Genomic DNA, 26,659 nt, shown 5'->3' with positions numbered 1-26,659 from the left:
TAGGGTAATAATATCGATAATAAAGGTGACAACAACATTAATAATAATAATAATGAGAAAAATACTAATAAAACGCCCATAACAACAACTTTTTAAATTACTATTATTAAAATTATAATACTAAGATAATAAATAATAATATAAAATAATATGAATAATAATAATAAAAAATCGAAAATTATTTATTATTTATATGGTACTGTAATAATAATAAAATCAGCAAAAATTTGAACAACATATAATGTTAATGCTAAGACTAATAATTAATATTAAAACTAACGGTAATAAAAACAACAATAATAATAACAACAATGACAACAATAATAAAAGCAATAATAATAACAATTAGTACAATGTAGTACCAGTAAATGACTTGTGGCCGAGTTGATTTGTGGCCGAGATGACTTGTGGCCGAGTTGACTTGTGGCCGAGTTGACTGTTTGTGTTCCCCCTGTCTCTTATACACATCTAGCCAAACTTTTTGTGGCCGAGTTAACTTGTGGCCGAGTTGACTTGTGGCCGAGTTAACTTGTGGCCGAGTTGACTGTGGCCGAGTTGACTTGTGGCCGAGTTGGATCGAATTCTTTCTATACTAATGGTTTGTTTGTTTTATTTCAATCATAATTTTTTATGCAATTATTATTGCATATTAAAATTGTGCAGAAATTGCAATAGTGATTTTCCTTTTTGTAAATATTTTGTTTAATATAAATAACCAGTAATTAAAAACTAAACGCATATAAAGAAAATAAAAGTACAGTTTCACAAGAAATGCTTTTCTTTTCTGGATTCTTTTTTTATTGTCTTCTGAAAACCGATAACTTACAACTATACACAATGAAAAACAATAGATTTATAACATGTGACGAAACAGGTCCATTTGTTTTACTGATATATCAATTGGTTATCAGGTAAATTAAAAGAACATCTTGTTTGGACAAATGCATAAAAACAGAAACAACCTACAGTACCAAGGAATATGTCCAAAACCCATTCCATTGTGCATCTAAACTTCTAATTACAAAGGGAAAAGAATGGAAATATAAATATACAATAGAACAATTCTTAGTCTTGTTTTTAAACTAAAATAAGCTACAATGAAAGCAGTTAAATACTGATGGGGAAGCATGATTAACATGGTAATTAATAAAATAAATTATGCACAGAAAGTGATTGCTGTAATATAAACAAGTCATCACCTACTGGTGTAGGGAATACCTGTGGTGGTGCCAGGAGGCAGGCCATATCCCATTTTCTGATCCATCCCTCCCCCTTTGGACATGTTGAACCCCTTGTTGGCAAATTTCTGAAATCACGGCTGAGGGAAACAGCATGTTTATAGAAGCTTCACAATAGGTTAATATTTATTTTAGATTAACTTTTTCAGATTGCCATATTCACCTTAAGAAACAAACTACATTCTCCACTGTATTTCAACTCTCAGTATTAGAATACAGTATTATTAATTTCAAATTTATAATCATTATTGTTTGTTTTTTTTTTTTTTAGAAATGCAGTACCTGTAGTGAAAATGCCAAATTACATGTTTGGCGCCCTCTATATTTACTTGCATATTCATAATTTTGCAGGTAGTTTTTGATACTGCCTTAAAATATAAACATTAAATTTTCAGCCTCCAATTTCAAGGAGAGTTTTATTCAATTTGAAGAAAAAACAATTATGAGATAGTAAATATATATTAAAAAGGGAAAAAACAGACCTAGAAATGTAATTGTAATGGTTTCAACGTGTTTGAGACATGCATATAATTGTCTTACTGTGAAAGCAATTTTAATTAAATGTTTTATTAAGAATGGATAATTTATATCGCATCATATTTAATAATTGTACAATTGGCTTAGTTCTTTACAGTTGGCAAGCTAGACAAAATGTACAGGAGAAACAGCTTTTACTTGAGAAAATACTCTACATTATCACATTATATTCAAGCAATTGTTTTTCCAATGATGATGTTCTAAATCATTTTAAGCAAAATTACTAACACTTTGTCCAAACAGAGGATGTTTCTTACCAAAGAAATGGAAATGGTTAATAAAAATAGAACAAAAAATAAATAAATTATCATCTCATAAAATCGATGCTGTACAAAGTACAATAAAGTTTTATTTCAATTTTTTTCCAACTATTTGTTATTCTACTATTTCACAATAAAGGGGTTTAATCAAAGAATTCTACAATGCAATGTGATTAGCTTACTTATTCATTACAATTTGTATGTCATCAGATATATTCAACATTTTTCATCTTGTTCCCCAACACAAGAGTTTGGATGGATTATCGTACGAAGACCCAAAAATCTAGAAATTGTTTAACACTAATTTACGAACCACTACATATACTGAAATGAATACTCCCCTTTTGTTGTTTATAATTTGCAATTTTTTACAGCAAAATAAAAAAAATTCTAGGCATTCCAAAATAGTTCCTTTTTTATTTCTTAAATAGTAACCCCAACACCATTCCCTACAACTTATAAATATTAACATTGAAATCACAATATTCAGCACATCTTTTATTTTAAACACACCCTCTAATTCCATTTTGATCAGTGGGCAGCAGCTACTCTTTTGGGTGACAAAATGTAGACATGCCAAAATTATGTTTGGAAATACAAGAAATTACCATAACTAATGTAACCTAAGATCTGTTACTTCAATACTATAACAGTATTCTGAATGTTAATTTTATTACAGCCACAAACGCATGAGTGTAACTTTACACTCATTTATATTATTTTGTCAATTATCAGTTTTAGAAGAAAACTAAATGCAATTTGATAAAAGAAAAATAAAGTTGGCACAAGAATGAGGGATGTTTTCTATACTCCACCATAATCTAATTGCAGTTGTGAAGCAGTGATCTGCATGTCTGCAAAATTTATTCTTGAGCCAATTAGTTTCACTAAACTCATAATATAGAGCTCAAAATTTTAGAGATGCATGCTCATTGGTTACAAGTCCAGCTCTAATGGCTTCTATATTTCTTGGCCTTTCTCACACAACAAAAATATGAACACAATTAACTTGATACCAAAGCACAGTCCACACTATCAAGGATTGCTCATTTATACAAGTGTGATATGATATCATCATGCCCAAATATGGGTGTGATATGACATCATCGTGCCCAAATATGGGTGTGATATGACATCATCGTGCCCATGGGCAAATCACTAGGATTTATGAAATAAACATGATAGTGTGGAGAGAGCTTAAAAACTGACAACCAAACATGTTCACATGTGTACTAGCATTCACTCCACATTCCAGTTCATCACCCATATGCATCCTGATGCAAACACAGACAGTTGAGGATATACCGTAGACAAGATGACGATGTGAACTTGCAAGTATGACAGCATAACAAAGCATCACTCATAATAAATTCATCTTTGTTTCCAACATAACACCAATATCCCTTGGTAAACAACACTGAAAAAAAATAACATGATGAACGCTGATTTTTAACTTGCTTGCAAATTCATCACAATAGTCAATATTATAGACACATCCACACAAGCTAGTCCACTTCGATGAACATACATGACACGTATAGGCCGCCTCAACAAGCTTAACTGCCATGCCAGGCAAGGGCTGTGAGCATAACTGCTGATAAACATTGGCAATCTTCACGAGCATAACTGCTACAATTTCATAATGAGTGTAGGTGTGAAAACAAGATTTCCCTGAGCAGTTAGAAAGTATTTCTTAGCAGCTTCTACGACAAACAACAGCAAGTGAAGTTTTCTCTTAAAGCAACGACACTGCCACAATTATAACAATAGCAACTGTTCCTGCTGGAGTGCAACAAACTAGAGAATCGTTACTGCTAACAACTCAATGTATAGCTCACTGTTTGTTTCGCTAATTTGTCGAAAAAAACTTCAATTTTATCCTCAATTTTAGTAATGGGGATCATGAAGAATACCGCCAACAGTCTTGTGGACAAGACAACAGAAATAATTCTTTCTGTGCTAATTTAGCATTACTGTTCTCATCCTTTTTATATCAACATAAACGTTGTCTTTTAAGACCATGTTTGGCAAAGTAAGGTCTACGAATGAAGGGATGACATTCCCCACAAAAATCCACATAAAAGGAAAATGCAGCATAATGGCTTTTCATCACTTCCATACCATGCCAGCGGTTTGGTTCAATCCTTTCGAGGGAATCATGTCAAGTAAATATTCACGATGTCGATCAGCAACCTGAGATGACTTCTGCATCATCTGAAGAAAAAGAATTATTTATAATATAATTTATAATAGATATGTATTTGTTTTTATTTGAGCAAGACATTCAATCTTTATTTGTCTTTCTTTCAGGAGTATAAAACCCTATCCACACCATCACAAATTTTTTGACACAAAATATGTGACATACCTATATATGGTCATGATGACATCACATCATGAACATATATAGGCACATCATGACTATATATGGGCATACAACAGTAAAATAAAATATTACAGTTTGGACAGAGCTTTAAGAGTAGTATAAATTGATGGGCACCTGATAGGATGTAAGGTTGGGCAAAAACATCACTCGCATTAAATCACCTGATGCAAAAATGCATCAAATAACCCAATCAAATACAAATGCGCTTTGTCCAAAGTATTGTTTCTTTTGACATCTAGATTTCCACCCCACTTGATCACAGATATGCTACATCATCAATTGAAAATCTCCAAAACTGTGTCATTCATATTGAAAGGCGTTCATCGAGCCATATAATTTACTGCGTGTGTGAATATAACATGAGTGCATGAGATTGAAACCTTAATGTGAAATGCAATACTGCTTAACATTAAATTCCAATTTATTTCAGTTACTACTGAATAAACAAAAGTATTTAGCAGGGAAAATGGACAGTTGAACAGATATACAGAGCGATATTCATACTACCGGCAGTCATCTGTCAAAATACATTTTTTTTCCAAATAGAATTAGATAAAAAAAGGCATAAGTGATCATCATTTTCAAGCAAGTACAAACATATTATTTTCTGTGACCCCTCACCCATCCCTCCTGCAAAGTGTACTGTACATAATATATGGTAATGAGGATTGATAACATTTTGAGACCTTCATTTTGTTATATTTATAAGCATGCATTAACCTCTGTAGTATATTTTGTACTCTTAGAAAATTGATGAAAAAAAATGGATGACAAATTTTTGTCTCAGTAAAAATAAAATCATTAGATTAATTATGGCCATTATAATTGAAGTGTTAAACAGCAAAAATCTTTGACTAGTAGTTTTACTGCATGCATCAAAAATATTTTCTGTGTATATAACCCACTCATAAGTGTATTTTTATCTTATATAATTCTAATTATTGAGCCATTGCAGTTTAACAACTTGAGGGTCATGTTTTGCACAATGAATTTATTTCAATATTAAGAAGACATGTACATTTTATATTTCTGGTTTGTAATAATATTCAAGATTCAAATAAATTGAAAAAGAATATGAAGACAACAAGAAATTTAAATGTAATAAACATTCTTTAAATTTTGAAGATACAGAACCCAATTACTCATTTCTCCCTTCTTAACATTAGCATAATATATTATATTACTAGGTAATTTAATCATTTCAATTGATATAAAGACTAGCGCCGCACCCAATAAAAAAAAAACAGCCATGGTGTCGATTCATTGCCACGACCTGACCCACTTTTCCCCATCGTTGCTTTTTCCTCTGAATTCACTGGAGGGTTACATGGCTTATGCCAGCAAGCAGTCGGGTGACAATTGGTTCTCAATGGTTTATCATTTTCATAGTCCACATTCGACATGGAATTCATTACATTTCATTGACAAATAACATTAGGACTTGCGCACTTAATAAATTTTAAACTGCATGGGCGCTGTATGTAGTAACCACTCGGGATCATTTGTTCATAAGGCGAGACTTCTTTTATACCTTGTAATATACTGCAAATATTGTTGATTTCAAATAAAAATAAAATTTTATTTTAGGCCAATTAGTGCACTAGCCAACACAGAAAAGTGGAAAATTCAGAAAAAAATTAAACTTTTTCTTTATTTTTATTCTCCGCTGCCTTGAAATCTCCAGATATGTATATTTCTTCCTAATTATATAAACTTTAAGCATTTAACCATCCTATTTTACATTCACCAATAAAATTTTATTTTTATTTTCTCCTCCGTCTGATTAACTTTGGCAAATCTATTTGCTAAATAAGGAAACAAAATTTAATTTTTGTTCTTATTCCGCCCTCCTCCGATAATCTTTAAAAAAATAAAGTACGCGAAACAAGTCTCGCCTGAAGTAAAATTAAAATACTGTATTAGAATGCACACAAAAAATGTTCAACAGCCATTATGTGAGCCGGGCCTTCATGTGAACAACCGCTCAAGAGCGGTTTTTGTCGTGGGTGACCCACGACAAGCCGCTCGCGAGCGGCTCTCGATGCAGCTCGCTCTTGATCCATGTGAACAACCGCTTGCGAGCGGGTCGCCAGCGAGCTGTGACCTCTTTTGTGTGATAGCCAATCAGATACAAGCATCTCCTCGGGGTCAAAGTAATGGAGAAAAGTGTGACTCCACGTTTCCTGGATACCGGTTTCGCTGGGCTAAACAAACATTGATCGTCCATTTTTTTTAATTTTTTTTTTGTTTCGCAGTGCACTGAGTTTTGTAGTACAGTATTTGATATCGCTATTTCCGTAACTTACATTGTATAATCCAGTTTTATTTTGGGAGACACTAATACTAAATAATCTATTTACCATCGTAAGTGCATCTTCATTTTCGAATCATAACTTACAAAAATTATCATTTTAATATCTTCCGGAGCGTAGGTTTAGGGGACGTTGGTACACCGCCGATACGTACGTCATATCACTTAATTGTGTGTAGAAAAAATGTACGAGACGATATCCACGAGTAATATTACTTTTAAGTTAGTTGTTATGTAGTTAAGTAACTTTCAAGTCTACATAAATGGTAAATACCACGCCATTCGTAACTCTACTTCAGCCAACGTCAAGAGAGGTCTAGGCCTCGCTAGTAGAGGCCTGTAGTATTTCAGTGAGCATCCCTGTTGGGGTCGGCGGTGCGGTGCTAGCCCACTGTTCTTTTAATTAGGCCTAGTTGCAGCCAGATAGCTTTAGCCTGTATACGTAGTATTGAATTTTATCTCCTATTTTTTTAAATATACAGTTTAATATATTTATCATTATATTTTTCTGCAGATAGAGTAAGCAGTCAGCGCAGGGATTGTGTTCAGAAAATGGTCCAGTATTTTGTTTCTCAGATTGCAATCATCAGGACGTGTCAGATGTAAACCATTTTATATTCTCCTGAAGACCTAATGGAGAAAAAGGATGGATAAAGCCGGCCCGATTCAGATTAATGTTACAGTAGTACTTTTTTAACAATAAAATTATTCATGTGCCTAAAGGAGTGTTTAAGTAAACTTATTGATTTCTTTTTAGCGTTTATATAAAATTAAACCAATCCAGTCTGGCACATGTACATGAAATAATGAACAAAGTTATAATATAAACTATGGAATTTGTAAATTATTTTAAATACTGAATTTGTGTCTGTATTTTATCCTGCAAACTTGAAAATCACTTAATATAACAACAATAAATCACATAATAACTAAGTTAAAAAATAATAACTCGTGGATATCGTATCGTACATGTCTTCTACAAACATGATTTAAACTACGGCGGTGTGCCTAGGCCTACGATCGGAAAATTTTAAAATGCCAATTTTTATAACTTACTAACACAATCTCGCTCACGACCCAGCATCTCAACCGCTCGCGATCAATGGAGACATGTGAACAAGACTTATGTGAACGTTGCAATTAGTTTTGATAAAAAGAAACAATAGGACCACTAAAAGAAGATTATATAGGATGCATGTTATCTCGCTCAGTTACTTTCTTTATGTAATGTCAGAAATTCAGTTGTAGTTCAGGTACAGATTTTGATAGCAGTTTATTATCCTTTTTCCAATACCATCTAGTATGTGAACATCGCAATTAGTTTGATAAAAAGAACAACAGGACCACTAAAAGATGATAGGATGCATGATGCATGTTATCTCTCACAGTTAACTTCCTTACGTTAAGTCAGAAATGCAGGGTATTTCAGGTACAGGTTTGATAACAGTTTCATATCATTTTTCATAACATAAATATATTTAAAAACCATTAAAAAGAGGATGAGACAGCATGGGTCAGGGAAGCTAAAGCACAGTTTTACTGTAACACATGGAGAAGCCAAAAACTGACTGTGCTTGACGAAAAATTGACTGTGTTTGTTAACAAACTATGTCTGAAAACCAAGTGTGCTTGAAAACTGTTGCCCTTTTAGAGTTCTATATAAAACCCAGGTGCGGAAGTATGTACATATAATGTTGCTCTTTTGGCGTTGCATATAAAACCACATCATAAACACGCCATTGGCAGGCCACATGGGTCACGAGACAGCTACACTGGTAGAAAACGACTGTAAAAGTCTTTATTTTTTTTGCACTCAATTAAGCTGACATTTGGAATTATATTCACTTTATCAGATGGAGACTTTGATGATCTACTGTACGTTGTTACAGTTTTCCAGACCGACATTATCTGAGGAACTCGGTTGACTTTTGTTTCTATTGTGATTGTAGGCTTTGAAATAAGCGTAATAATAATATAGATTATAATAATCAAAAACAAAATATAAAGAATGGGTACAAAATGCTGGCTGAGTGAGATTTATGCATTGTACCAACTGGCTTACCTGTGGTAGGTAGGCATAATTGATTGGTTGAACTGGTCTGTGGGTAGTTGGGGCTGGATTCATAATACGTTGCGGAGCCCTCTGGTGATGAGAATGCGCCTGAGCAAAAAAAAATAATGCATAGAGAAATCATTAGTCCACCAGATATATTTTTAGCTAAAAGAATTTTTTTTTTGGAAAATAGATTTAATTAAATAGACACAACAAATGTTTAAGAATTGGTTGACTATTTTTTTTTTTTTTTGGTGTGCACTCACCAAGGATAACCCACAAAAATCACTTCCAATGTGGTGGTCCTGATGACAAGTACTGTGCAAGGGCTAGACTAGTCCTGAAATACTATTAAGGATGTTCTTTAGCCATTAAATATGCACATGAAATAGTTGTTTACACTGGGCTTACAGTTGAGTCATCCAAAAAGACTGCAGCTATATAAACTGGAACCAAGGGGAACCAAGAGCGAGAAACGGCATTCATTGATAACACAAGGCAGCAAATAACGGCACCCATTTTATGTCACTCCAGCTCATAAAAGATGGTGTCCTTTAATAAGCCTCCCATCCAAGTACTGAGCCCATTATTACTGAACACCGGTAATGTGAAAAGAACCTTGTTTTAATAGTCAAATTAGTTAATAGTTATTCATGCAACATCAAATACTGGTACAGTACTTTCAAAAGCAATGTTGAACTCTACTGTCTGAACTGTACCTAATTAACATGAACACTAAAACTAACTCAATACTTAAATTGTAAAATTATAAGGAGAAAATATTTTCCTTATCAATTCAGATTGAATAATCTGGCTGGTGGTCAATTTAAAGACATTCATTTAGTCTGTAAATCAGATTTAATAGAAAGTTGACAAGATAATGATCTCTTTTAAATGAGTAAATCAATGTTTTAACTATGTTCTACGACAGTGAAGGTTTAGCCATAAAGGGATACTCATCACAACATATTAAATAGGATTCATCATTAAGGGTTTAACTATGTCAAAATCTCCATATAAGGACTAAAAATTCCTTTCATAATTAAAGCAATTCAAATTAAGGTTTAATGCAAGAGAACTGATTGGTTTCGAAGAAAGCAGACAAATGTATGTAAATCCCTAGTGCAGCAATGCAATTAATTAAAATGATACAGGGTTTCCAATAAAAATACAAGAAATTTCCCAGGTTAATAACTGTGGAATATCACCACTGCAATGGCTGACAGAATAGAAGAGTTAGAAATGTGGTTGCATGTTCAAAATATCATGGAAAGAAAAGAAAAAAAACTCAACAACTTTTCTTACCTGTTGCATATTTGTAGCATTCTGGTTTTGCATTCTCTGCTCAATTTCTTGCTCCTGTTGCAAGGCCTTCACAAAAGCTGTTTTTAGGCGGTTTGTATGCTCAGCCTTAAGAGCCTTCTTCTGATTGGATACAATACAAGTTTCGCACATGATACCACTCTTTGTATCATGCTTCCAGATAGTTGTGAAAAAGGACTTGCACTGAGCACACTGGAACGGCTGAATAAACTTAGAGGGCGTCTTCTCTTTAGATGTCTTGTTGTTCTCAAGTATACAATTTACAACCTCTTCAAGGCCGACTAGGTAAATAAACTCATTATTTGCAGCACTAGGTAGAAAGTGGAGCTCTGGTGGGGGTGGTTTTGGTGGCGGGATTTGAAGGAGTGTTTTTTCCAACTGTTTGCGTAGAGCTAGCTTTGCAGCTGCCTGTCGACTGGCTGGTGATTGGTTCTCCATGTTTTGGGTCGAGTTTGAAACATGATGGCTGGTGTACGACTGTGATTGTGATTGCCTTAAATGGCCGTGGGTGCTGCTGGACAACGGTACCTGCTGATGCCGGACTTGATACTGTGGAACTTGTAAACTCTGTAGAGAGCTACGATTGGCCATAACAAGAGGTGGTGGACCTTGCTGTATGCCTCTTGAGTGCTGCATCTGACTGCTGCGCATTAGTTGGGGGACATGTTGTTTGTGACTCTTGAGAGCAGTCGAATGTGGGCTCGCATGGTGAACCAGTGGGGGAGGGATATTAGCATTAGTGTTACGAGAACTTTGAGAAACCTTGGATAATTGATGTTGCTGGTGATGATGATGTTGTTGTTGATGCTGATGTTGCTGCTGGTGCTGCTGCTGCTGCTGTTGTTGCTGGTTCACCAGGGCATGGTGGTCCTTTGGAGTGGGTATCGGTTGTAGCTGACTCTGCCGTAATTTCTTCAGCAATAACAGCTTTGCCTCTTCATTTCGAAGCTCTTCCTGAAGTTTTCTTATTAAGTCTTCCTTTGGTAAATCAGTGGCTATGGAAATCTTCGGCAAACTAGATTTAGAAGATGGTTTGTGTTCTTCGTCTGATGACACAACTACCACCTCTTCTGCTTTTGTTGTGTCTTCTTTTGTGCTTTCGTCATCATTCCTAAATACAAGCAAAAAAATCCAATATGGAAAACTATTATCATAGCATAAATAAAAACTTAACTGTAATAAGTAACAGTACTAAAAGAGCAACACAAATAAAATATTTTTCAGTATAATTCCAAATGGAAAAAGTTCATGATACTTTTTCAGATGTGGATAAGCTCTTTGGTTAACATAGGATTATCTAGTTATAGTGCAAAAAACAATTCTGGTATTTGAATGAAAATAAAATCTATGGTAATAGAATTATAATCACATACCAACAGTCTCCACTCTCACTCCATTTATCTTTAGTACACTCTACTCTACTCTATTTAAAATTCTCCATTTCTTAGGCTCATTCACAAATACTATAGAGTAACATTACTGTATAGCATGATCTTCAACAGAACTTTAAATACCAACACATTACAATCAACCTAATTTAATTCTCTCATCCACCTTAAGACAAAAATGACTATATACTTTGAATACTCTGAGATATGTAATTCTGCCCTCCCCTCTATTTCAAGTGGACAAATTTGTCAATGTATTAAATCATCTCAAGTATTTCTTCACACTTGAACAACTATCCTTTAATTATATTATCTCAAAAAACTCCTCTTTACCACTGACCATGCTTCAGACTAGAAGACAATGTGCAAAATTCACAAGTTAATAAAATATCTGTCTGAAATATACAGTACAATTGTACTATGTTGCCTAAAAACCTGTACTGTCTGGATTTTAACTGAATATGTACTATAATTTGAAGGTTCTTGAAAAAATAGAATTAGACTAACTCCATTTCTTCCTTATCTTAGCATGCAACGGAAGTCAATTCCCAATTCTCCTGGCTAGCTCTGCAGGGAACACCTCCGCAAGAAAAACTAAACTGTATACTCATGACTTTAGTTTCTTCTTCAGGAGTGATGCAGCAAACAGTAGCAAGAGAATTACTACTTTAAGAAATATAATGTGAACTTGTGCCAGAAAAGCATCAACTGAATCTCAAAGTTACCAAACAGAAGAACAGTACAATGCCAACATATGGCAGAATGGCAGAGTGTGTTAGTGATGATGATGTAAAAGAAAAATGTTTCATTTTTTAATATTCTTTCCAACAACTACAGTAATAAACAAAAATTTATCATTTAAATTATATCATTATTATATCATTATTATTCAATAGTGCCAAGAGATAATAACTTAATTTCAGTAGCCTAAAGTCGGGCACCCACTGCGTTGTACTGTTTTACGCCCGTCGGCTGATAAATGCAACTCTGCTCCCTGTGAGCATTAGACAATGCACCACTGTCAGTGATAGTGAGTGTCACTGTTGTCGGATCGTTGCGTTCTCTATAGAATCGTGTCAGCGGACGACCGTCGTGCACGGTGAGTGCCCGGCTTAGAAATAATATTGATTCATAGTACAGTACCTTCTATGACATGCATACTAAATAATGGACGGTGAAATCAGTGTGGTACTGACACTAGTAAAGTTATTAAAGATATAATGTACCATAACAAAAATCATCACCAATACAACAATCATCACTTAATGTACTCAGATAATTGTATCGTTACATCATCATTACAGTAAGCATTGTATCATTACATCATCATCAGACACGTCAAGGGTCTCACACTGGCTTACTTGAGATTTCTTCTGGACTTGTTTGTGATTAGGCAATTTTCGAAAATTATGCGCGCGGTCACAAACCCTAAGGAAAATACAGTCAAGCGTCGATATAATATACACCTTTACAGTGAATATGATGTCATTTAGTTTTCTTCAGTTTCTGCTGAGGCGACGTCGAACACTATGACGATCGCTATGGGGTCGCTAGAGCCGATTGTCGTCTTTGTATATGTTGTATGCTTGTTTTAAGAAAATAGCTCATTAAAAAAAATATTATTTGAAGAAATTCTGGAATGTGTGAGGATATACAGGCCTAGTGTGAGGTCGAAGTTAAATGCGTGAGACTCCCGCGAGATGCGCCAGACTTGACACGTCTGCACCATACTGTAGATCATCACAAATTATTCTCTTTCTATTATAACTAAAATACTCTTTATAATTATTATCATATAATCACCAATTATCATAATCATTATCATACTTGTTATCACTCAAGATGAAATCATCACCTTCATAAATTGCCATAATTACCATCACAATTCTTCGTCTCATGATCATCGCTATTCTCCATTATTTAATATCAAACAATCATAATTCACGCTTTCACCAAAATCTTTTCACGAAATTATCATACTACCCTGATTTACTACCATTGCCAATTTAATAGTTGGCTCTTTTCAAATTATCATAAATAATAAAAATATTTGTTTTAATATGTTTCATATATTGCTTGAATTCTATGTACTTAAAAAATTTACATGCATAATATTTTCACATTCAGCTTTTGTACTGTATACCTTATGATAAAAAATCAATAATTTATATAAACCCATGTACAATATTATAATCAATCACGAAATCAATAATAATGCACTACGCATTCCTGGATCCAATGGTTTGACAAGCTTGAATTCAATCAATAACAAAAATTAAAGCGGCATTCTCCTTGCGCCAACTTTTAATTATATCCCTGTTGCAAATTTAAAAACCCTGAGCCTGTCTTCATTCATTGGGTATTATATAATGGATAGTCTAATCTAATGAAATATCTAGAGTTGTAACCGATAATCAAAAATGTGCTTATGCATGACTTGTGAAACTCCCACTTTAATTCTATTGATTTACGAATGCATCTCAAATACTTGATACACAGAGAAAAAAATCCCCATAAATTGAGGGTTGGCTTATACCTGAAGACATCCCAATTTAAAAGTTTGACAAATTTGCAAAGTAAAAAAGATAAAAACTCAAAAAGGTTAATAAGATGTAGATTTTTGAACATTTAAAACCACCCCTTTTTTACCTCAGTATTTAAATAATCAATATTGTAAAATCTTCCGTTATGTAAATCAAATAAAATACTTACTTTTCCATTTTTTCTGATGTGTCCATTGCTTCTATGTCATTGAATTTTCCATTTGATTCTGTACTTGAATTTTTGTTTTCTTTGTCTACAATTTCAGTTTTAGAACTACTATCAGCTTCTTTTGTTTCTTCACTCATAGTTCTTTTTTCCTCATTCTCCTTTTCAGTGGAATTATTTTTATTTACAATATCATCAGTTTTTGTCTCTGTTTTTACATTTTGGGAAGGAACATTAACAGTCTCTGCTGTTATAACATCTTCATTTTCCATATCAACAGTTGTCGTGTCTACTGTGTCCTTGTCAACCGTTTCCTCATCAACTGTTTCCTTATCAACTGTTTCTATGTTAACAGCTACCTTTGAAGGTAAATTTTCTTCTTGGCAGTTTTCATCACTGGAATTGTCATTTTCAGTTGTTACATCCCTCTCACCTTCACCATTCCTTGTGGATTCTTGAATTTCCTTTGAGGTCACAACTAGGTCACTATTGTTGACTTTTGACCTCTTTGCATCTGGTTCCCCATTGCTATCAATACAGTCTGGTGGAGGCCTGCAGGGAAATTAATTTAAAGCTTTTAGGGTTTCATGTAAAACAACATGACAATGTACAACTGAAAATGTGTAAAATAGTTGTAAGATACTTACCAATGTGACCTTCAAATCACTAAATCCACACTCTATAATGCAAAACCTAAACATCAAGATGCTACTACTGCTATAGCTATAGTTACATCAAAATAAGGGATATTCCTCCCCTGGGACATCCTTATTAGGGAGCACCATATTAAGGAGACACCTTTGTTGGTCCCAAAGGTATCCCTTAATAAGGGTTCTACTGCATTTAATGTTATGTCTATAGTTTAGAGTAAATAAATATTAAGACAATAAACATAAAAAAAAACCTGCTCCTCCACCCCTTTGTCCTTGTTTTTGTCACTTCCTTTCCTTTATTTCTTTTAATTCCAAACATTACCATAGAAAATAACTTGTGCTAGACTACTGTAATCCTATTGTTACACTTTGTATGTGGATATGTGTGGTATCCATCTTTGTGTCAAAAAGGAGAAATCGTTTGTTTTAATCGTGGAATGAATGGAGGATTTTTCTGGCCTAATAATTATCTAGCATATATTTTTATTCATTATCTGCAATACACAGGTTTTGGTCATGTTCATTGTTATGTCAAGTCATACTGCCTATTCAACATATAATAAATGTTTATTTATATAATATAATTATAAATTTAAATTTTACATTTATTATTATAATATGCAATAGATTTGAATCATTAAAATTAATATGATCAAAATACATATGCAATACATAAAAATACAATGTAAATAAAGTGTAACAAAAGTAGTTATAGGAGTAGTCCTATATTTAACTACAATTATTATCATCTATCAATGCCATATTAATATGGAAATTTTAAATTATTAGATTTTGGGCATCTAAATGTCACTTAATTTAAATAGTTAAATAAAATAATTACAAATATAAATATTATTAAATCATCATTGCAATATAGTACTGTAGATGTTTTTGTAATTTAAATGTCATATTAATATACAGTACAGTATTGTACCATCATAATAAGGGAGTACAGTAATAAATTATTCATTTGGTCATGTCTTCTGTGTTTCATCGGTAAATTTAAAACACTTTCATCCCAATGTACCAGACTAAAATCCAGGTCATATGAACGAGGTCAGCTGGGTTACTTCAGTGTCACTGTATAAACCTAGTACAAACTCTTCATTGGCATTTTATGAAATGCTATAGCAGGGAATGTTATAATATTGTTGAATATACTGCCGGCTCGTATACATGGCATTAGCATATGGAATAGCGACAGTATTTAACATAATGTTTCCCAAGATTTAAAGAGACATTCGCACACACAACTTGCTACACAACACATTCACCATTGTAGCATCATCATGTATTATGAGGATGCATTTATATGTCTCAACTTATCTACCACAAAGAACTTCAGGATTTTTATTTAGAAGCATGAATGACGACTCGTAAATAACTATGACATCAGGTCATTGGAACGCCACTTTAATAAGATATTCTGGCATTAAATTGCATTATCTCTAGGAGCTCTGCTTAATATTGTTCACCTGTTCAAAGCAGAAAAATGCTGTTTAATCTTTTAAAATCTAAATTGTTAATTAAACTTTTTAAAATGTATCATGAAATTAATTGAATTTACTTACTAAAATAGATTTTTTATATTGCAAAATAAATGATTATAATTAATCTTGTTGAATTTTAAACCATTTTATTTATATTAACATTTGGAATTTGCAGTAAACTCACTAAATTTAATTTAGCAATCTTTTTATTGAAGTATTTAAAAGTGGACTATTTTTTTTATCACATGCCCTTATAAAAATGCTATTTTGATAGCTTTTACTTAATATTCTTTTTTTTTTTTTATTTCTTTCTTTTTATTTATTTAGTTTTTATTATTTCTTTTTTTAAATGGTAATTTTAACTAAGTAGGGCCTACTGTACCTTAATACAGAATACTGTATGAAAACACCTTACTTGGTGGCCATGCTGTACATAATTTACATGATAATTGCCATCATATATTTCAATGACCACAATCAGTTCCAATTAAAATTAATATATAATTCTTTAATTACATACTATATAAAAATTTATTTTATAATAAATAATTGCCATCGTGAATAATCATTAATCAATTATTACTATCAATATCTTTTAATAATCTGATTGTAATTGATAATGCATCTTGTCAGTACAGTACTATACAAATCAGCTCTGTAGCTATCATACTCTATAGGAATACTATAGCAGTAAACATTAACATGTCATAGAATTTTCAGAGGGTTACCTAAGCTGAACTGTAAATTCTGCTGGGACTTATGTTGAAAGAAATGGCAAAGACAAAGAGTATCAAGAAGGCTATGTATGTTCTAAAACAGTATACAGAGGTAGCTTTGTTCTCAGCACATTCATATCCCTAATTACTGCCTATATTTCACAAACTTATTTAATCCTAAGCATGATTATTAAGATAAAATTTAATTTGTATAATCCCAATTGTCAGATACCTGAAAATGATTGATAAGGTAAAAAACATGGACCCAAGGAAAGCTAAAGAAAAATAAATGAAAAGAAGGTCGCAACTCCAAGATAATACACACATACTGTACTATAGTGATGCACACTCACACAGGAGAAACAGTCAACACAGTGTCGATGAAAAAAGGTAAGTACGGCTGAAAGCAGCGGGCGCAAGGCAGACCACAGACAATTATTGGAGAGGCTTACATACAACAGTGGATTTAAAACAGCAAAGATGTACAGTAACAAGAAATGGGCAAAACACATCAAGAACATAATTATAAAATATATTATAAGAAAGGTCATTATTATTGCATACCTCTACCTCATAAGTAATCTTTTGTGTTGTTGTGTTTTATTTATTTATTTTTTTTTTTATTTATTTTTTTTTTATTTTTTTTTTTTTTGGTGCTTATCTGTATCTTAATAACGTAATAATTTGTTAACTCTAAAAATAGTATTACTACAGTATTACTACAGTAATTTTGTTTTTTATTTAGTGGATTTTGTTTCAACACCAATACAGTACTGAATACTGTTATTGTATAATTGTTTTGTATAACTTTTAGTCTCTTTTAGTTTAGTTGTTTTTTCTTACTCATTGAACGCACCGAAATGTTGTGTGCCACTGAAACAAGTGTATGTTCAGTTGAATAAAAAAAAAATATTATCTTTATTAACTTTATTGAAGAGACAAAGTTGAATGGCCATGCGGTTAAGACAGGGGTGCCACAACCTACATATAGCCATCGGCGCTGGTTTGAGCGGCACGCTCCTCTATGGTTCTGGAGGTCGAACAAGTCTTCTTAGATAAGAACTAGGCCCAGTGTAGGGGAGAGTAGGGTTTAGTGAAACATTGTCTATACATCCACCCTCATTTCCCTAAATAGTCCTCCAACCCAACTAATGCATTGCAGACCCACCTAGACTAAGTCGGAATGTTTCGCTGACCTTTTTCGAACATAACTGCTTTTATAGCATTTTTTAGACCCATAAAACACATTTATTACTCTAATGCATAACCTAGCAGTCCCGTATTTAGGAATTTCAATGGGGGGGGGGGTTCGGCTTGGGACTATGCGGGACTCCTTCGTGATCCTAATTAATTAACTGTAATTTCCTGTACTTAACGAAATAAGCATCGTTTATCATAATTTTTTCGATTTTATCATAATAGTAACTTTTATTAGTAAACTCAATCAAATTCTCCATCTCACGCGGGGATGGGGGGAGGGTGTTCAGACGAATCCCCCGAACCCCCCTAAATACGGGCCTGCCTAGTTAGTTTTAAAAGTTGTTATTTATCTTACTATTCCAACAGTATGTTTCAACTAACCCCAAGAAATGTTTCAACCCTGAGAAATGTGGCAAAGACAAGCAAAACCAGTCACTCGTCGCAAAAATCGATTTTGAGTTTATTAATACAGAAACTATCATCAAATCCTTAAAAAGTGTTGTTTTAACATTGTAAATGGAGAAAATAACAGCATAGAATGATGTATAGATATGTAAAGATTAGTTTAGTGCAATAAAATAGATTTTTAAAAATTTGACATTCCAGCATGTTTTGGCCATTTTCTCTGAAACACGTTTTGTGACAAGTGACTGGTTTGGCTTGTCTTTGCCACAAATGCTGTAATGTATGTATGTTTATTTTAGACTTAATAATTGGTCCATTATCACACAGAATTAAAAGAAAAGTAGAAAAAGATGATACAAGAATCAGTCATGCTCAAATCTTTAAAAAAAATAAAAGGTTATGTAACAATGCTAAATTATATTAAAATATTTCATAATCTAGAAAACAACTGCTAATTTAAAGTTAGATTCATGTCATAAATATTAGTGCTGCAGAATCATATCAATTGACTTGTAATTTATAAATCTGAATGGTAGGTAGCAAGACTTTTTCGACAACCATGTCTAATGGAAAGTATGTTGATTTCAGTTGTGACTCATCAACAATTATGAAATATAATTATTCTAATCTAAGAGTTATGTTTTATACAATTTTGTTATATGCAACGCTCTGCCTGACAGTCAAACATAGTAGAAGTTACACAAGGTATTAGTTTACAAGTTTACATGTAATTTTAAATTTTTTTATTCGATATTATTATATTTTATTTAGTTAAATACATACACACTCCATCAAGACCTCAGAAAATGGTACATTATCTTTCTTTTAACATCTTAACCGTTTTATCATATCACATAGATACACATTACTGCAATTCTCTAGAATTCAATTCAATTTATTCGGTTAAACATACTGACTATAATAAATTACTATACATTAAACTTTTAAAAAATGTTTGAAATGATTTGTTTTGAACTGAAAATTAGAGAAACTATTTTCCTCAACAATTAGCAGAAGCATCCTGTTTCTATATCCTTTTTTCATAGGCACTTAAATTGGCTAATAACTAATGTAAGAAAATTCTAATCTTGGGGAAAAAAATGTAATTCAATGTAACTGAATTGTTTCAATTTGTGTCTCACTGGAAATTTGATAACTTAAAAACAAGGTTTTAATTTATTTGTTGTGCTTTTCAGGTTTTACTTCAGAGAGCATTAAAGGAAAAGGAAAAAAGAAACACCAATATATTCCAATTTTAAGTCTGAGAGTGCAATTTCCGGACTTCTAGAGGTGCCATACTCATATATATTCTTACCTCAACTCCAACCATGGTGGAGCTGAGGTGATATGGACCCTCCATCTGTGAAAATCCATCTTTGGTATTTCAAATTCCTGGATCTGCCACTAGAGCGTATCTTGGATAGATCACAGTAATCATAGTGTTAATAAACAAACAACAATAGATAAGCCAAAGAAAGCAGCAAAAATAAAACATTACTGTACTTCTAATAGACTACCTATTGACCAAGTTGTTTTTCACTGGGCAAGTAGAGTAAAAATCTACCAGCACATTTAATTATGAACTATTAATATGTAATTTAACATTTTTAATGCATGATTGTTAACCTACCATTAGGAGGCCTTTGTTTAGTAGGTTCTTATTACAAATTTTAATACAAACCTTTTCATAAGTTTTTCCTGGGTTACTGTTCCAGGTCCATTTAGTTGGTTAGATTCACTAAAAAAAAAAGAGAGAAAGAAAATTGTACAATAGTAAAAAGATTTTTTATACAAAATAAATAAATAAATATAATTATAATTACAAATTTTAAAAGCATAATGGTAAAATGTGACATGATTTTAATATTCTAATTATTATAAGCAATCATGGTTCAATCCAATGTTTTTTCTAACCAGTACATGGACAAGGAGAGAATCCTTTATACTTTCAAATACTTTACAGTACGGAACAAGGCCAGAATTTAACAAAAGATTCTGTCTTGCCACTGTAACAGTCATATAAATATTCACAATGTACCTTTTCTATGGTCATAGAATCCTTGTACATTTGACCCGAGAGAAATAAATTCCGATATGAACAATAAGACTTAATCGGTACTGTAGTTAGCCTATGGATCAAGCTTGATACATTTCATAAAAACCATATGGTAATGTAAACTAAGCTATGCAGTATTATTGGGGCATGGAGATGAAAAAAAGCTTCCCCGCCAAATTGAAGTGTGCCTACCAACAATTGCCCTGGGATGTGCTTCAAATCACAAAGAAATGAGAGATAAAATTTTTTTTTAAAGTAATATATAAATATGTGGTGGGGACTCCAACTGCAAACTAAACAAAATGATATGATGATATTATGATAATAGTGATAAAGATAATGATGATTATGATAATAATCACGATGAAAATAATGATAATGATGAGGGCATAAGTAGTCCAATTATTGTACTTGGACATTTGGTGCTTAACATCCAATGCCATTAATGGATCTTTCCATTAAGACCTACTGTATCCCTTGGTTGAATATTACTGTTAATATCCAACAAATCATCAGTGAAACATCTGTATACAGTACATGGTAGGAGGGAAGCACTATACTAATTCAATCATTTATTACATCTTTAATATCAAATATAAATAAAACATTAATTTTAAAAAATTACAATAAAAAGAATGGAAATGGATGGAATTGAATACAACATCCTATGACATCACAGGTTGAACTTGAGCATCCCAAGGACAGAGGGATGAGTAGGGTTTAGTTACATACCAGTAGATCAAATAGGGCTCAAATTATTAGAGCTTCAATGTACTTACTGTATCACCTCAATTGGGTATTGCTAAACCCCGCAAACCCTGCATGCCCCGCAAACCTCCAAAAACACAGTGCAAACCCATCCAAACTCTCTGATAATGATCGAATCACATAAGTATACGACTCAATTTGGTATCTCAATAAAAAAATTCATAATTTTATGTTCGTCACAACCTATTTTTGGGGTAAAAAGGCCATTTTTTGTGTAAAAAAAAATTGCTAAACCCCGCAAACCTCCAAGACACAGTGCAAACCCCATCCAAACCCTGTGATAGTGATTGAATCATGTAGTATATGTAGGACTCACTTGGTATATAAGTTTTAAAAAATTGTAATGTTCCATTTGTAATAACCTACTTTTTGGGTAAAAATGCCATTTTTTGTATAAAACATTGCTAAACCCCGCACTCCAAAAACATAGTGCAAATCCCATCCAAACTCTCTGATAATGATTGAATCACATAAGTATAGGACTCAATTTGTAATCTCAATAAAAAAAATCTTAATTTTATGTTCGTCCCAATCTATTTTGGGGTAAAAATGCCATTTTATGTATAAAAAAATTGCTAAACCCTGCAAACCCTCCAAAACACAGTGCAATTTCTGTCCAATTTCATCATCAAATTTTACACTAAACAAGGATTTGCTTATTACGTTATTCATGCGTTATCATTCACTATCAATTTAGTGTTTATGTGATCCAACTCTAATTATAAAATTTTAAAAAAAACCTACTTCAAATAGCTAAAGTATTCAGCTGTGCAGGTTGCCCAAGGTAGTATTTAAAAACAGGACTCAGGGGAGTGGGGATGAGTTGTAGGGGTACACACAGACTCAGGGTCACAAAGAGACTTAGTCACGGACCTGTTCCTTTATATAGTATGTGATCTTATGGTCCTAAACATTCTTGACATCCTATCCTAATTGAAATTTCCTCTATCTAGACACAACTATGAAATATGAAAATATGATTACATTACACTGTCAACACTGTGCACAGTTTTATTGAAAATTACAGTACAGCCTTCAAAAATAGTATTTTTCTGTGCACACACAAAACAAGGAAGAAATTATAATATTTTTTTCAACATGATTTAAAGAAATCAAATTAACTTGCAAAATTAATGCACACTAATTACAGTATGTGTACTGGTGAAACAATAAAAAAAATTGGACAGTACTATATTAGATTAACAGTCTTTTTAATACTTAGTTTAATTTACAAAAATTGTGTTCTTCCCATTCCGATTCAAACTAGACTTTCCGATCGTCATTCACCGCAACTTGCTCTACCAATTGAGCTACATAGTAGTATGAAAATGATGTTTAAAATGTATATTTTCACATTATTAGCATCGTCACAAAATGTCATTCTATTCATGTTTTAACATGTGATATTACAAATTGCAATATTGTAGAATGAGGCTACATAATGATGGCTAAGAATCCCACTGTTTCTACTTCCAGGTGAAATATTATTGTGCATATTAATGTAATAATGGCTAAATGGTAATTATTTATTATATAACGATGTATTATAAATTGTAAGCTAAAATTTTCATTCAACATTTATCAAATAGAGTTAATGGTTACCATAAAGAGCATACTTACTTACTACATGGTCTTTTAAACAAAGAAATGGAAAAAGAATATTTATGAAAACCTAGGAAGAGCATAGTACATTACTCAAATAAATATTATAGATAACATTTAAAAAAGCTTAAAATGTACAGTACATGGTCTTCTGTATTTAAGAAAGGTTTGGGGTCAGAAATTGAATTCCAGTTTAAGATTCAGCCATGTCTCAAATCGGAACTGAGCTAAACGACACAGTATTCCTTTCAAAGAAATCAGTGCCTGTAACTGATGTCACAGAAAAATGTTCTCACTTATCATTCGATTCTTTATCATGCAAGAAAAACTTTGGATACGGAACCTTTCTCAATGGAATAAGTAATAAGCAATCAAGGATGCTAAGATGTTTATAATACTTAAGGTAATGCAGATAATAACTTTCATTTTCCAAAATGGACATTTGTAGACTGATATTACATAGTACAGTGTTTTAATCAATAAAATTGAACAGTTCTAGTTCGTCATATGATGGCCAAAGACTGCGTTAACTGTTTGGCTTTCAGTCCATAATGCCATGTGGTATCTCTGGAATCTTTGTAGAAACATCAATCCATCAGTAGTACGCGATACGAAATGGCGTTTCCTGCGACAGGATCTAACGATCTTGGCGGGGGCTGATTGCGGAGACATTTTCTCTCAATCCTCTGAACACCCATGGGTATTAAATTCTAATTTTTCTAAAGGAAGTTGTGATCGTTCCTGACATGGTGACTTGTGTCGGCTGGTACAATAGGTACTTGGGTATCTTATGATTATACAGTGCGAGACAAGGGGGAACAAATTTTACCCCCTATTATAGGCTCTGTTTAATGTACCAAGAGAGTGAATTTAAGAAACACTTGGTGCACAACATGTTCACATAATTTGGCCTGAAATTAGCCTACAATTAACTATTTCAACATGTTATTTACTAATTGGCAAAAAACAGAAAATTTAAATTTTTGCCAAGTGAATTGTAAAAAATAGGTTTCCTACTATAGTTCCTCAGTTGGATAAACTTCAGTAGCAGAAATTGAAACAGAAAAACTACATTACTCACTTAGAATTCAAGTCAAGTACAGAAAAATACTGCTTAGTATTCATGACAATGTTAGATGACAATTTTCAGTTTTATAGCACATATTGTACTCCTGCTTCTTTCATATAAAATGTAAAAAGTCCATGGTAATTACAATTTTTATTCTAAAGATGATATTGATGGTGAAAAAAATAACTTGAATGAATCTTTCATTAATTTTGCATTACCTGTGGTCCATCTTTTGCGTTGTACTGTCTGGTTCTGGAGGTTTAGCAGCAAGGTCGTTCTGGCTGCTAGTTGACATCTAAACAAAAAATTAAATATTTAATAAGAAATCATTGCAAATATCAATATCATGACTACAAGACTGATTAAAATTATGCATAATGTACACATGTGGTGCAAACACAAAGTGGGAAAATGAGGCTTCTTGTTAGATTAATAATTATTGCATTGACTTCAGTAGAGTAGAATAATATAATCTGATTTTTTTATACAATAATTTTTAGTGTTTTTTTTGGAGCTTATAAGCTGGTCTAGGCTTACCGGTATACTACTAAATTAATAATTTACTCTGGGAAACATGGTAGTCTTCATATAGGTGCTGTAGATATTAAAATTTGTATGAAATTACCGGTATTATTAATGAAAACAATGTTTTGATACACAAACACATACAATACAATTTACTTTACAAAAATCACAGGAATTAAATTTTACAAACAAAAATTGCTACCATAGTTCCCCGGGAATAGTCCCACCTCAAATATAATCCCATCCCTGACTTTTGGTTCAACTTTGAGTACAAGCATTTCCCTGGACAAAGTCCCAGGGAATAATTTGGTTGAGTAGTTTGGTGAATTTTACAAATGCTCATCAAAAATAAACAAATTCGGCAGACTTTTCTAATTGATTAGACCAGACACTGGTCAATGTAAAGTTCAATATTTATAAGCCACAGGGATTTGCCATCCTTGTAAATTCCTGTTGTTTACTGCAAGCAGCTCTCTACCTGCAGCTAAAAACAGACTAACACACTAAAGAAACCAGCCCTGTAGGCCCATCGGATCGTTTACAAATCATAGCGTGGAGACTCATGTGATCCACACAGGCTCTCACTGCTACAAATAACTATTTACATTATGCATTACAAGTGGGCGGTCTTTCACATTGCAATCAGTGGCGGACCGTAGGGTAAATTGCAGGGTATGCTAGGTATTGGCATATCTAGGATGTGCAAGGGGTGCGCACATCCCTCCCCCTACCCCTGAAAAAAAATACTCGCCCATTCACTAGTCGCGCCCTCCGCCCACAAATCATGCTCAAGTAGTTATAAATCACCTCATATCACCTTATTTTGCGAGTTATCCCCTCACCTAATCACCAATCCCCCCCAGTACCTTCCTGTCCCCATCAGCTCCCTTCCATTTCAAGACCCCTACGCCACTGATGCTAGGGCCTGCTAGTGATATGAAAAGTTTGTAAGCCTACTAAAGAATCAGATTGCGTTCTATAGTCAAAATACAATATTATGTTATTTTTAATACCGGCATGGTTGTCTTCTCTTCAAAAGAATTCTTATTCCTGTATTTTAACAAATTTCAATTCAAATAATAATAATTCAAAGTTTCTTCTACACCGGTCATATGTATGTAAACGTATTTAAACTTTAATCATTCAGATTAGGCTTACAAATAGAATACCCGATCGGCAGTGGAGGTCCCGATTTGTGAGAAGAGTATGCGCACATACTCTTGGAAGCACTGCTTCCATTCCAGTGTTAAATTGGCTATTCTGACGCCACATGATTGGCTGATATCGAAGACCAGCCATGCGGAAATTCTAAGCAGCTAGAGTACGATGCGATAGGCTCGACTGTGACAATATCCTAGGTACCAAAGTAGGCCAAACATTGAAAAACTTTGCTATTCCAATGAACTGTAGCATTCCACTCGAAAAATTAAGGCGTATATAGAAGATCCTGACTAAGATGCTAAATAAAATGGAGAAACTGTACTACTATTTTTTTTTTATTTGTTTTAGCCAGGGTATGCACTGCATACCTTGCTTGCCCTGACGGGCCGCCACTGATTGCGATGGGTGATTAGATTGGATAGCAATCTCTGTAACTAATGCTGGGCGAAAATAACCTACTGAGTTATCTATGTCTAGGCTGTGGCTCAAGAGGCCTGCAGGAAATTTGAAATAAAATTGGCAGTACTGTAACTGTATTCATTTATCCTAAATCTAGTAAAGGTAAATGAGAATAAACCATAACTCGCAGGGTTCTTGTGCTGAATTGCGTATGGGCATGGTCTGCGACTACCTAGCGGCCGTAAGGAGCTTATAGTAGCTACAGGTTCGTATCATTCCAAAATGACAGGAGTTGTAGTTCACCTACAGCACTTCGGCTACAATCAGTAGGCATGAACCTATGACATCAAAAAGGTAATGAATAGTTCGTAATTTGCGCCGCGCCATCAATGACTGGGCCGTATCCTGCT

At 33.2% G+C, this 26,659-nt stretch overlaps 1 protein-coding gene across 2 annotated transcripts in view; it reads right to left on the bottom strand.

Moving 5' to 3' along the window:
- Window positions 1-772: 772 nt before the first annotated feature.
- The window catches only part of LOC117110303 (transcriptional repressor p66-beta-like), a 40,105-nt gene continuing 14,218 nt past the window's right edge, over window positions 773-26,659 (bottom strand). For both annotated transcript variants that reach the window (XM_033252957.1, XM_033252968.1), the window contains exons 2-7: window positions 24,383-24,459; window positions 20,351-20,407; window positions 14,209-14,757; window positions 10,091-11,219; window positions 8,795-8,893; window positions 773-4,249 (exon numbers count right to left, since the gene is read on the bottom strand). In XM_033252957.1, coding sequence (XP_033108848.1) covers window positions 4,145-4,249; window positions 8,795-8,893; window positions 10,091-11,219; window positions 14,209-14,757; window positions 20,351-20,407; window positions 24,383-24,459 — 2,016 coding nt within the window. In that variant the 3' untranslated portion in view covers window positions 773-4,144. The remainder of the gene's footprint in view (window positions 4,250-8,794; window positions 8,894-10,090; window positions 11,220-14,208; window positions 14,758-20,350; window positions 20,408-24,382; window positions 24,460-26,659) is intronic.

This window comes from Anneissia japonica, unplaced genomic scaffold, assembly GCF_011630105.1.
Source record: "Anneissia japonica isolate Jap-2015-1 unplaced genomic scaffold, ASM1163010v1 scaffold1511_len2985839_cov193, whole genome shotgun sequence".
In the NCBI taxonomy this organism is placed as follows: Eukaryota; Metazoa; Echinodermata; class Crinoidea; order Comatulida; family Comatulidae; genus Anneissia; species Anneissia japonica.
This window is presented reverse-complemented; position numbering and strand designations above follow the sequence as displayed.